This window comes from Akebia trifoliata, chromosome 4 (genome assembly GCF_017979445.1).
Source record: "Akebia trifoliata isolate Shusen 1 chromosome 4, ASM1797944v1, whole genome shotgun sequence".
NCBI lineage: Eukaryota > Viridiplantae > Streptophyta > Magnoliopsida > Ranunculales > Lardizabalaceae > Akebia > Akebia trifoliata.
Window position 1 is genome coordinate 40,707,463 of NC_141378.1, and position 12,843 is coordinate 40,720,305.

At 34.8% G+C, this 12,843-nt stretch overlaps 1 protein-coding gene across 2 annotated transcripts; it reads right to left on the minus strand.

The window, feature by feature from the left end:
- Positions 1–1,211: 1,211 nt before the first annotated feature.
- On the minus strand, positions 1,212–8,832 carry CUTA (Nitrogen regulatory PII-like, alpha/beta). Of its 2 annotated transcripts, none has more exons than XM_086441104.1 (6): positions 8,615–8,832; positions 8,336–8,460; positions 6,931–6,993; positions 3,310–3,341; positions 2,623–2,717; positions 1,212–1,565 (listed from the first exon to the last, which is right to left on the minus strand). In XM_086441104.1, exons 1-6 carry the CDS (start codon positions 8,764–8,766, stop codon positions 1,484–1,486), a joined length of 549 nt encoding a protein of 182 aa, XP_086297230.1. In that variant the 5' UTR covers positions 8,767–8,832; the 3' UTR covers positions 1,212–1,483. The 2 variants fall into 2 exon arrangements, with proteins under 2 accessions (XP_086297230.1, XP_086297229.1); XM_086441103.1 differs by having other exon boundaries at positions 8,579–8,831.
- Positions 8,833–12,843: the final 4,011 nt, after the last annotated feature.

Here is a 12,843-nt window from a genome sequence, read left to right on the forward strand (position 1 = left end):
GAAAATTTTTTGTTTCTCGCTTTCAATACCTCTTTACCCCAATATAGATACTTGCCACTGTAATTTTGAAAATGAACGTTTAAATGCCCTTAAAAGTAAGTAAATACACATCGATAATATCAATAACCGAACCATTATATGGCAAGGAAAAGAAATGTCATTTGATTTGTCAATCCTCAAGAAAAGAAATTAGCAAAGTTTGATGTCTAGGGAACATCTTTTCCTTGGGCTCTGATTGATCTTGGTGGATGATGTACTGTCAGTGGTAGCTCTCGTGCTGGTTTGAAGCATAGTGACCAAGTCCGGCTTTGGCTATTATTTGTTAGGGCCAGGGGGTTTTGTTCCGACAATTATTTGGTAAACTTAAGTAATAAATCAGGAAAAAATTGAGGGATTTTATAAATGATGCTTTAGGGTTTCTTTCCAAAATTCATCTTCTACCTTCTAAGCACCCTAACTTGTTCTTTGAGATTTGAAGCTTGAAGAAGATAAAAGGGTAAAAATCGGGTCAGGTTAAGTTAAGCTGGTTTAATTATAGGATCGGTTTTGGGATTATGAATGTGGGCCTGGTGGAGTTTTCTTATAAATTAATAATGACCGTTGAAATGAGAGATAAAAATACGTTAGAAAAATCTAATAATCAAGTATCATCTTGATCAATTCATAGTTGTTTATAGTATGCTTTCCATATAATAAAAAAAAAGTTGAGAACGGATTTGTCCCGGCACGGTTGCAAATGAGCCGAATGTTGTTGGTCCGAGTTACAAGTGGACCCTTGGACTAAAGTTTTATTTCTTAAGCCTGGCCCGATATTTAGATGGGTTAGGTTGTATTAGTGTTAGATTTTAGCCTAAAAAACCCAGCCCGAACCCGGCCTTGCCCGGTCCATTGACAGATCTAGTGTGACTTGCTAGCACTGGAAAATTTTGTTAGAGTCTTGTTAAGGGCATGCCACGCTTCACCTTTAGGGATTGATTGGAACAGACCTGAAATCTGACCTAATAACTTTGGATACAAATCTAAACTTTGGGTTCTGATAAGATGGATTATTGGATCAGTTTTGGATGGATCATGTCCATAATCCAATGCTGATCCGACAAAATGAGAATGTATATACATTAAGTAATATCATATGTTTTGTTTAACATATGAAGTTTATTTAAATAGATCCAATTGGTACTAGATTGGGTTTGGATTCTAGTATTAAGATATGATAAAAACCCAATCCAACCAGAGTCCAATCTGATATTTTTATTATATATACATTGATGTGCCTTAATCACCACTTCCACCGTGACCTGAAACCTTGTTTGTTTTCAAACAGAACCACCACTTGATCTCTCTTTTCTAATACCTTACTTTATATTTATCTGGCATCACAACCAACCATTAATCTTCTTATAGTAAATATTAAACAATGTTACTAGAAATTCATCAAATATTCATGTTTTGATGAAACTGTCTCTTGTCAGCATCAAAGACATCAGTCCCTTGTGTTGCTCTTGATCCATTCCAGATACTGGAGATTGCCTCCGGTTATGGGCAAGGCAATAACTTCAGGAACACTAATCAAGAACAATGAACAAAACTGGTCAGAAAATGTACAGATGTTGCATTTGGTCCTAGAAATGAAGGAAAAAAATAAAAATAAATCAAAAGCAATACTTCCAAACCATCCATGGGTAACCCCGTGACGTGGAATTCGGTCGAAAGATTCACTTTTTATGTTCCCTTGCAAGATCTCTTGGTTACAAAATTCTCTGATATGGTTTGACATCAATTCTCCGCATTTATACTAGATAGGTTTGGTGGTGAGAGTTTCATGTTTGCCTCTCACAATATATAGCACCAAATTCATCACCACATAAGCCAAATAAAAAAACAAGGAAATGGATTTTGTGATAAAACGTCTGTTTTTTTAATCGTGTATAGGAAAATAATGTTTGAAGAGACTTGTTTCTAGTTTTAGGCGTGGGAGTAATCGTGAGTCACATTAGGTTTTTCACACCCTAACAAGAAAATCATTTTCCTGAGCAGTCAATGTCAGCAAATATCTTCCCACCAAGACGGGAAAATCATTTCCACCACAAAAAATAAAAAATAAAAAATAATGACAAGCGCAATCAAATGTCAACAAATCACATTTCCCTAGAAAATCATTTTACCGCAATTATATAGAGCCTAAAGAGAAAACCCAAATGTATTTTGCTTCCTCCAACTACTAGACTTTAAAAAAATATAAAATAAAAAAATAAAAAATAAAAAATAGGGCTTCTATTGACACCCCAACTTTTACTTATTACACCCCAATTAAAAAAAAATTCAATGGCTTAGAATAAGTAAAATTTGGGGTGCCAAGAGGAACTCTCTCTCTCTCTTAAATTTCTATTTGTTAGATTTAGGATCTTATATGAGCCTAACCTAATTATAAACAAATGTTGAAGTTGTTTGAATGTGTTATAATGCTTTTATATGTTGAGGTAATAACTTACACCAAACTTATGTAATGTTTGAATGGTGTGCTAAATCTTTAACAATTGTGAGAAATAATTTATGAAATTGGGGTGCCAATAGAAGCCCTCTAAAAAATGGTAGAAAATTATCAAGAGGCTTTGAACTTACTCATATTCATGGTTGGCTTTGACGTGTTCTGTCAGAGCTTCCAAAAGGGATTCCCTGGTCTTGATTATAAGTAGTTCCTCGGAGTCAGTCTGGATCTGAAAATACAAGAAAAAACTTTCAAAGCAAATAACAACACATTCAAGATTATTTTGCACTCATCAACCTGTTTGTGTGCAGACATACATGTGCAAGAGAATCTTGTGTGCTCACGGACGGGTGCACATGAAGACCACTGAATGAGGAACAAGATTTGTTCAGCTGTGTTCTAAAACCCATAGAGTCGACTTGAAACTTGGCCAGGTTGACTCTATTAAATTTTGAGTTTAATTTTGAACCAACTCACAACACAACTGAGAAATTCTGGAGTTGAATTAGAAAGTCGGCCAAAGTAATGTGTTGTATTTGGTGTTCATTTTTTGGAAAACATGAAATAGATGAAATTCTGAATTAAAACATTTAACAAATTAAATACACATTTATTTGACTCCCCCATGTTTTCTAGAATTTCATCATCATTGACACAACTTGTTGCACATCCGAGTTGAGTCAAGATCGGTTCTAAAACATAGGTTCAGCCAACCACAATTTATTGAGATAACGATCTACTTGCAACCAATGGTAAAAAACAATGAGTTTAAATGACATAGAACAAATTAGAGATTTTGGACTTGATGGGAAATCCATTACCTCCCCTTTCCACCAATAAATAGACTCGATACCTACACTCAGAAAATACAGAATTTACGTTAACTGAATGAGATTACAATCAATAAGTAATTAGAGAAGACAAAGGATTGATTACTTCCATAAGCAAGCAATATAGCATATCAACAAGGGAGCCAACAAGTAAAATGAGGAAAATAAACAGAAAAACATCGTGGTTACAGTAGTGTAATGAGTCACCCCCTTTATAAATCATTAAGGATTTAAGGCAAATCAAAACAAACAGCTACTCATGGATTTTCTCTAAATGGTAAAATCTCTTCGTCCAAATAATTTGGTTCATGGTAACCAAGTTCAGATTCAACAATTATTTGGGGGGGTCAGTTTGGTTTAATTCGAAAAAGATCGGGTAAAGTTTTAGGAAATTTTTTGGTTGGAACGAAACACTAAAGTGTTTGAAGGAAAGGAACATTCCTTGCAAGTGGTCCTCTTGGAGCAAGCTCTTTAAGAAGTTTATAGGGATCTTTTCTTGAGGATTTGTTGTTTAAGTGGCAGAATTTGCACTGTTTGTTTCTGTTTTTTCTTCCCGAATTTTTCATCGAAAAATGCCCCTGAAAACTAAAATATCATTGAACTAATTTTGGACCCACCCTAAATATCAAGTGTATCCATCTAGTAACAAGTGTGAAGAATACATAATCAGTTGAAGGATTTTCGGTAAAATGTTAAATTAGATTGTAAGGGTTAGGGTAAGATTCTGGGAGGCTGTTATTGTGGAGATTCACCTCCCACTAGATCTCACTTTATAAATCTATTCTCAATGTCCCAGAAGAAAGAGGCCCCAATCAAATACTTCAAGGCCCTTTCTGGAGAGCAAATGTCAGGGAATCTTGGGTTTAAAATAGATTAATGATTGGGAGATCCAAGAGGTCACTAGCTTATTCGACCATATCTCTCAGATCCATATTGATCCTTCTCTAGAGGACAATTGGGAGAAGGAAGGCAACAAAGATAAAGTTTTTTTGTAAGTTATGCTCATTCTACAAATCTTATGTTAATTATCCTCCATCATTTCCTAACATTGAAATTTGGACGCCAAAGGTCCTATCAAAGATTGCTTTCTTTATCTAGTTGGTCGTGGGAAAATTTTATTTTAATAGGCCAGATCATGGCAAGGGGAATCACCTTGATAAATTTTTGCTTCGTCTGTAAGTTTAGTGGAGAATCAGCATATCATTGCCTATTCATTCATCTTTTTTCAGAGAAATTTGGCCTTGTTTCCTGGAGTTATTTAATACCTTTTGGTGCTTCCCGCAATCAATCTCAACACTTTTTCAAAGTTAGAAGCACAAGGGATTCAACTTATACTTTTTTAATCACATTATACTTTTTTCCATTTGTTGAGGAATTTGGTTGGAATGAAACAGTAGTGTTTGAGGGAAAGGAACATTCCTTGCAAGAGGATCTCTTGTCGATTCTGGGGAGTTCTTTAAGCAGTTTAGAGAGATTTTTTTTTTGATGATTTGTTGTGTAAATGACAATTTGTACTGTTTTAAGTTTGTTTTTGTTTTTTATTCCGTGTTTAGGCGGGTCTCTTGGCCTCCTGCTTTATCTCTTTTTTGATAAATTTTTTACCTATAAAAAAAAGTACAACGTGATTATTGCTATATATAAAAAAACCTGTATGAGCCAACCGAACAAATATCAGTAATCACATCTGAAATCCCTACTAAGTTGCATATCCAAAAACATCTCTAGAGATCTTTTCAAACAACAATTTCATCTTGGTTACTAGTGCAAAGTGTAGATTGAAACCATGCCAAGCATACAAGTTCTTTCCAATGGGTGCATTCCTCAATGATTCTTGCATTGCAATTATTTTGGTTCCACTAATTTATGATTTAGTTACAAAAGAAAATCGGCTAATGGTCGTAATCCATTTGATTACTCTGTGGTCACAATGTAATCCATTCTTCATTAAGCATTGTATAATACACACGTACATTGGTGATATCATATGACCATAGGAGTTGCTATATCATGAATTCATCTCTACCTGCAAGCCCTAGGATAGCTTTGATGGTATCATACCAAGGTGTAGAAGGGTTGTGAGAGGTTGACAGCTAGTGTAAAAAAATTATGTCATTAAAACTTAAAAGGTAGCCAAATAAAACCATATATATACTCTGTCACAGTAAGACAACAAAACATAGCTTATGGAAGCTGAAAAAATAATTTTGGCTAAAATGAAGAAGGATGCTACTTGATACGCGACCAAATGTCGAATTTCCGTGTCTAACGGACCAACATAAAACATGAGGCCACACTTGCAACTACCAGTCCCAACAACCCCATAGATTGATATTTTAATGGATTTTGTGATGGGATAGCCAAAACAGTAAGAAGATGGACTTGATGTTTGTGATTGTTGAAATGTTTTGAAAATGATCTAATCATTGCATGTAAAAGAACACTTAGAGATATTTCGACTTTATTGTTCAACAATATAGACCTCAAGTTATAAAATGAGGCCGAGACAAAATTTTAAAGTCATTTTTGGAGTACTTTGATGAACAAAATGGGAACTCAATTACAAGATAATAATGTGCATCAACCCCACAACAACATTGTCGATAGAAGCTTGGAAAATCTGTTAAGGATCTCATCTGAACAGAATCTTTAGCAATGGGATTCATGTGGTGTGAATTGTGTGGAAATTTCCAAATGGAGCAATTCAAGTTGAACATGTGGTTGAGTTGAGGAAGATCACGATATGAAGGGGGACTTATCATCGATTCTTAGTGAAATGGCAAGGCCAGTCTGCAATGGAAGATACTTGGGATGATGAAAATTAACTCATGAAGCTTAACACCAACCTGTGCTAATGGACTAAATCACAAAGGCAAGTTCCTTTTAGGTTGGGGAAAATGACATAAAAAGGAAAAATAAAGTGATGGAGTGAAAACCCATTTGTGTGGCCACCTTAGTTTACGAGTTGTTCTTGTTAGTTTTTATTGATTGAGATTTATTTTAGGTTGGCTTTCGTCATTTTACCACCTGGGGCATGTAGCATATTCATGAGAGATTCTATTGCTACACCAACTTTTGCTAACAGCACCCCAATTCATATGTAAATCACCAAAGAATTAACACACATCTTGGGATGCTGTTACTAAAAGTTGGTGTGGCAATAGAAGCACCTTTATTCATATAAATACATTTATACTTGGGAGACTTTTGGGAGTTCTCATAAACATCGTGTTTTGTGAAACCTAATACGGTGAAAGGCAGAGGTTCTCCATTAAATGCCACAAACAAAGAAAGAAAAAAAACCTGAACAGTAGAAAATTATTTTTAAGGAATGAAAATCTGAGGAAAAAAATTCTAAGCTTGTTCTAGATAAGAATTAGCTAAAAAATTGGTATGAGCGCTGCATAAAAGATCCTTATATAAAGCAAACCTTTACTTGGCTAATAAGAATCCAAATGCAAGGTAAAAAAGAGAGATTCTATTGCCACGCCAACTTTTGCTAACGCGACCCCCAATTCATACGTAAATCACCAAAGAATTATGGGGTGCTGTTAGTAAAGGTTGGTGTGGCACTCGTAAATAATTATCGCACAAAAGAGGTCTTGAATCACATGCCTGGTACTAGATTGACGCATGCTGCTAGTTTTTCTTTGAGTATACTTTCCGCAAGCTTCTTCCCTGCATCAAAGATTCTGCTAATTAAAACTTTAGACAAACAAGCACAACATTAAGGTAATTTCTTTCTTCTTTTAGCACCATCGAGTACTACCCAACAATAGCATTCCCCAAAACATCATATTATGTTACAAATTATAACAAACAAAATAAAGAATGTCACTGGTGTGAATCAGTCGCATTATTTGAGTTCAATTGTGATTTTAAAACGATCCCAATTTGACTCAGACTGAATCAAAATGGGATCGAAGTGTCTGAATATTTTCCAATATAAAATCGGAAACCCCTTTCACTTAGCCAAAGAAGAGCAGATCATGCATAATTTAAGAATTTAAATGTTTGTGATTGATATAAACTGAGGATTTTATAATGGTAACACCTATTCATCCATTTTATTACAGAAAAAAACAAACCCATTTCCCAGGTTTAAAATCTTGTTTGGAGGCAATGTTTCGAATCAAGACAATCTACACAAAAACTCAAATCCCTTGAACAAAACATTCTGAAACTTTAAACCATGCCTATTACTTTTGAAATTTAAATATACTTATCACTTAATGCCAAAATGATTTAAACTGATTTGGGAAGATTATCCCAAAACAGTTCAAACCCAACTCAGCACTAGCCAATCCAATCTGAAAATCGGATTCTGGAAACCATAGATCCACTTAACTAACAAAGAAGAGCATAGCATGCATAATTTAGCTATAAAGAATGCCAAATCAACAAATGGGTATGACTTCCATTCAAAGTAACAAAACCCTAACAGATGCCTAATCATCCAAAACTCTAGAAATTAAAACAACCCCATCACAGTTACAATCAAAGAAACTAATTGAAAGAAGAGCATGGCATGCATAATTTAGCTATAAAAAAATATCAAATCAACAATAGGTACTTCTTCTATCCAAACTAACACAACCACAACAAATACCCAATCATCCAAAACTGAGGAAATTAACTTTAACACAACACCACCACATTAACAATCAAAAAAACTAATTAAAAGAAGAGCATAGCATGCATAATTTAGCTATAAAGAATGTCAAATCAACAATGGTCACAACTTCAATCGAAACTAACACAACCCCAACAGATACCCAATCATCTAAAACTGAGAAAATTAAAATTTAAAACATCACCATCAAATTAACAATCAAAGAAACTAATCAAAAGAAGAGCATAGCATGCATAATTTAACAATAAAAAATGTCGAATCAACAATGAGTACAACTTCTATCCAATCTAACACAACCACAACAGATACCCAATCATCCAAAACTTTTGAAACTAAATTTAAAACAACACCACGACATTAACAACCAAAAGATGATAACGAACAAACCCGCTTCCTTATTTGGAACCGTAACGTAAACAACAATGCTAGGGACAGTGTTGGCACTACTACTCCCTTCCATTCCACTAGAATGAATCCCTCTGTTTGATGGTTGTAGTCTAGCAAATCTTGACCTGAAAAAAATACAATTTTGGACTGTATTTATCATCTAAATTAAGGTAGAAAAACAGATAGGCGCATAATAGAAAATGGAGGTGTAAAGAGGCGCATGATAGTAATGATAAAGGGTACCGAAAGAAAGGGACGAGAGGGAGGGACTGTGCGCACCCCGTCTTGAAAGTGGAGGAGATTGTTGGGGTGAGGTTGGTGAAGCCAAGAGTTAGTAAACAAAAGGCTCCAACGAGGGGAAGACGACGACGCAGAGAAACTGAAGAAGAAAGAAGGATTGATGAGGCTCTGTAGTATAGTGTTGATGCCATATGCCCCTTTACATCATTACTACTTTGGTTTTAGGATTGATTCCTTTGATGGAACAAACTAGAAGCAAAAAAATTATTAAAGAAAAGTTCTTTTTGGTTTGAGGAGCAAGGTGTCACAACATGTGTCATGTTTTTATTGGTCATGAATGGATCGGGTTTGTTTGTGTCTGCCCGGTCCATTTGAGAAATGCCCATTTGGTTGCCCATGGGGACGATGGAGAAGGGGTTCCGAGAAATCACAATTATTCGTATCCAATGTTCATCTTCATTTTGAATTCTTTACAATCTGATACCCATCAAAGATACTTCCAATGCTCAAGTTAAAATATGATTGGGCAATATTTTATTTAGTAGGAGTAGAATGTTCATTTCTTATAGATTTATTTGTATTTACAACGTATTTATATCTATTAACAAATTTTCAACTCTAAATTGAGTGAAGAGCAAGGAAACCCTTTAACACCAATAGAAAAATCTATATACACATGAGATAGAAGCCTAGGATATGGTTAGTGATTAGATAATCCCGTCAGTACATTTTAGGCTTTCAATCGCACATTCATAGATCAACAATGTGAAATCGAGCTAAAGAATATTGGTCCTTGAGAATTCTCAATGGGATATGTATCATCAAAATACATATAAATCTGGACCATTGAAATTCACAATTGTAGAGGACCTTTCAAGTGGGCCTAATCCCAACTTGTACGTACTTTACCTAAGAATTGGTTTAATTTTGGTCCGTCCTCACCTCACCTACGAACATGGTTAATTTTGGTATGTCCTCACTTCACCTACAGACAAGCATAACTCTGCCTTGTCCCCACCTCATGTAAGGATGGACGGAAACACTATGGGGACCACTCTACTTTAAACCCCACTAACCTCTCATATTCAAGATCAATGAACCTTGACCTTTTTGCCCTTCCTTAAGAACTCTCTAGAATCTCAATAGCAATTATTCTTTCACCCTCAAGGTGTTGAAAGATTATCCAATGCATTTGACTAAAAAGCCCCAAATTCTCCTTGCTAATTTTTTGATAAGTTGAAGATTTTATTAAAAAAAAAAAAAAAAAACTCTTATTCCACCTCTATGTTACAAACAATCTCCCACATCATTACAAACCTCAAAAATGATCCCTATAAATTCTTTAAATACCTTCTCCCAAAAGAGAAAAAGCCCTTGAACATATAGAATGAGCTCTGGAATTTGTTGTTCTTTTTCCAAAAAAGTTCTTAAATTTCTCTCCTTCCAAAGACCTTAACAAATGGCAAATGGAAGCATACTCCACAAAATATGCTTAGAAACTTTGAACATAAAACCCCACAAGGGTAATAACACTCTAGAATTTGATCAATTTCAAGGGATCTTGACATATTTACCCCTTAAAAAGAAGTCTCTAGATCCTCAAGGGTAATTACACTATTAACCCCAAATTGCTGAGAGATGTAGGAGGTTATTTGACTATTTGGCCCCTACTCTTGAATGATATTTACGTGCCATCTTTGATTTTTTTTCAACTAATTCATTTTTTCAATGGGTTTGGACTCTCTTATCCCTCTTAAAAAATTCTCTAGAACTTTATGAGTTTTTACTCCTTTACCCTTTGATAATCTTGATTGGTAATACTCAAAAGGGTGAGAATAACCATTAATGATAAGGTGATTGAGGGTAACCATGGTCATTCGCGAAACAAGAAATAGAGAAAAACACACACGTCGTCGAAAAAGAAAACAATCACACGCCAAGACAGTATTTACGTGGTTCGGTAATTTGCCTACGTCCACGGAGTTGTAGAGATTTCACTATTTCGAGAAGAATTACAGAAGTGCGGCTCCAGTCTCAAAGACAACAACCAAAACCTTAAAAAACCCTAATCACCAAAAACGGCTTCTATATACTGCGCACAAGATACACAATGGGTTACAAAACGGGTCCCACTCCATGGATTAAGCCTCAGAAAATATCCCATCAAAATACCACGCAAACATTATTCGGGTCGGGTCGGGTCGTCAACCGGATCAAAATATAACTAGGCTCCACAAAGCCCTTCTAAAAGTCTCCTAAAATCCTGAAAATTCTGTCCAATTTTTTAAGCATACCTTTTGGAAATCAAGAATAAGAAGAGGAAGAAGATAGATAGAAAGAAAAAGACCAAGGTGAGGTGAAACCTTTGAGTTTTTATTTTTATCTACCTGAGTCTTATTTCTTCTCCCCTTCTCATTTTATCTTTATTTGGAATGTAGTTCAATGACTAGTTTGGGCTGAGAGTTAACCCCCCTACTGGGAGGCTTTTTACCAACTATAAGTCCATTTGAAACTTTAATTTCTCGCAATAATCTTCAATGACTTAATTTTTAATTATTTAAATTCCTTACATGTAATATAGTTCATTTTTCTTCATTTTCTAGCTTACTAGTATCCATCTAGTTTTACTTTTAATGGCTTTAGGTAGAAGGGAGTAATCCCTATCTATGTGCGGTAATATTCCTTTTATAGGACCATGGAAATTTCATATGGAATATTGCATGTATATATTTTATTCACACACCACTCTTTCTTTATTCTACAATGACTATGAGTTAAAAGGGTGAATCTCTCTAAATTTACACTTAATACTCTAAGCCAACAAAAAAAAGACACGTACTTATGCATAAGGTAGAAGTTCCAAAAGAATCATCCAACCTATGGATGCATTCTTAGAGGTTCACCAACAAAAATAGACTCTCATGTGAGTACATATTCATTTAAAAAAAATGCTTAAATCTTTAAAGAGTGAAGTCTATTTAGATTCACTCCAAGTCCACACAAATAAAAAAATTGATCAAGTATAACATTTTGTTTTTTAGCTTGCTCATTGCATCCATTGTCAAGTTGAGGAACATGAATATACTTCTATGCATTGGCACTTACTTATTAGCTTTCCAACTCTGAAAACCCCAAAAAATAGTTTTCTACTTTCAATTTTGATCAAATGTGGTAACTATCAACTTAGTGGGTGAGACAAGGTGCTTAACACCTTCCTTATCTTACAACCGAACCACCTTACCCTTGACCTCTAAGTTAAGACTAGATTTGAGTCACTAATTTGTTGGAAAAAAAATAGATTTTTAAAACCCCTCTTTATGGTGTCTATTTATATTTTAAACTTTTTGAATGGTAACTACTCCAAAACCCAAGTAGATAAGGTCAAAACCCATTGAACCTTGCGTATCTACAACACTTACATGAATAAAATCATATGTTTTTTCTTAAGTCAATGAATGGGTTGGATTTTGATGATTCATGTATATCACATGATCATTATCGTGTAAATACACAAGCATTTAAGTAATGGCCAAGCGCCCCCCCCCCCCCCCCCCCAAAATAATAATAATAAAATGGGAGAAGTTTTGAGTTCAAATCTCCTTGTAGCGCGCCTACACCGATTTATCTAGGCTTGCTTAGTATGTGTGGTTTGTTATTTTGTGGGGTAGTGCGTGTACCTAAGGGATTTGGGCAAGATAAGGTGTTTTAAGAGGCTAGTGGTCTCACATCCTAGTCAGGCCTGCAAGTCTGGACATTCCTATCATAAAAAAAAATCCAACGATAAGACTTTATGTGTATTTTGTTAATACATATTTCAAAGATATTTATCCTTAGGGTGAATTCCCACCATTAAATTATGTGTTATCATAGTTGAAACTTGAGATCATGTGTTTTACCCAAGTCATCTTAACCACACCCTCTAAATATATAGACTTGCATTTGTTGCCCTCCCCATTCTTTTCTCAAACTGCACCCCAATCATTAAGAGGTTACTAAGAAAAAAAATGAATCAAACCATTTAACAAACTAATATAGATTGGTTATCAATGGGTTCAATAAGAAACTATCGGATGGATGTATTAGTTTTTGTTTTTCTTAAGTAGGATGAGTTATTATGAGAACACAATGGGGGGATCATATAATAAAGAGCGATTTAGATTTATTCTCTCACGCATCTCAATATTTATATAATAAAACACAACTATGGGTTCCACTTTAGTTATAATTATGGAGGATAAAACATTTTATCCAACTACATTAGAGTGGGA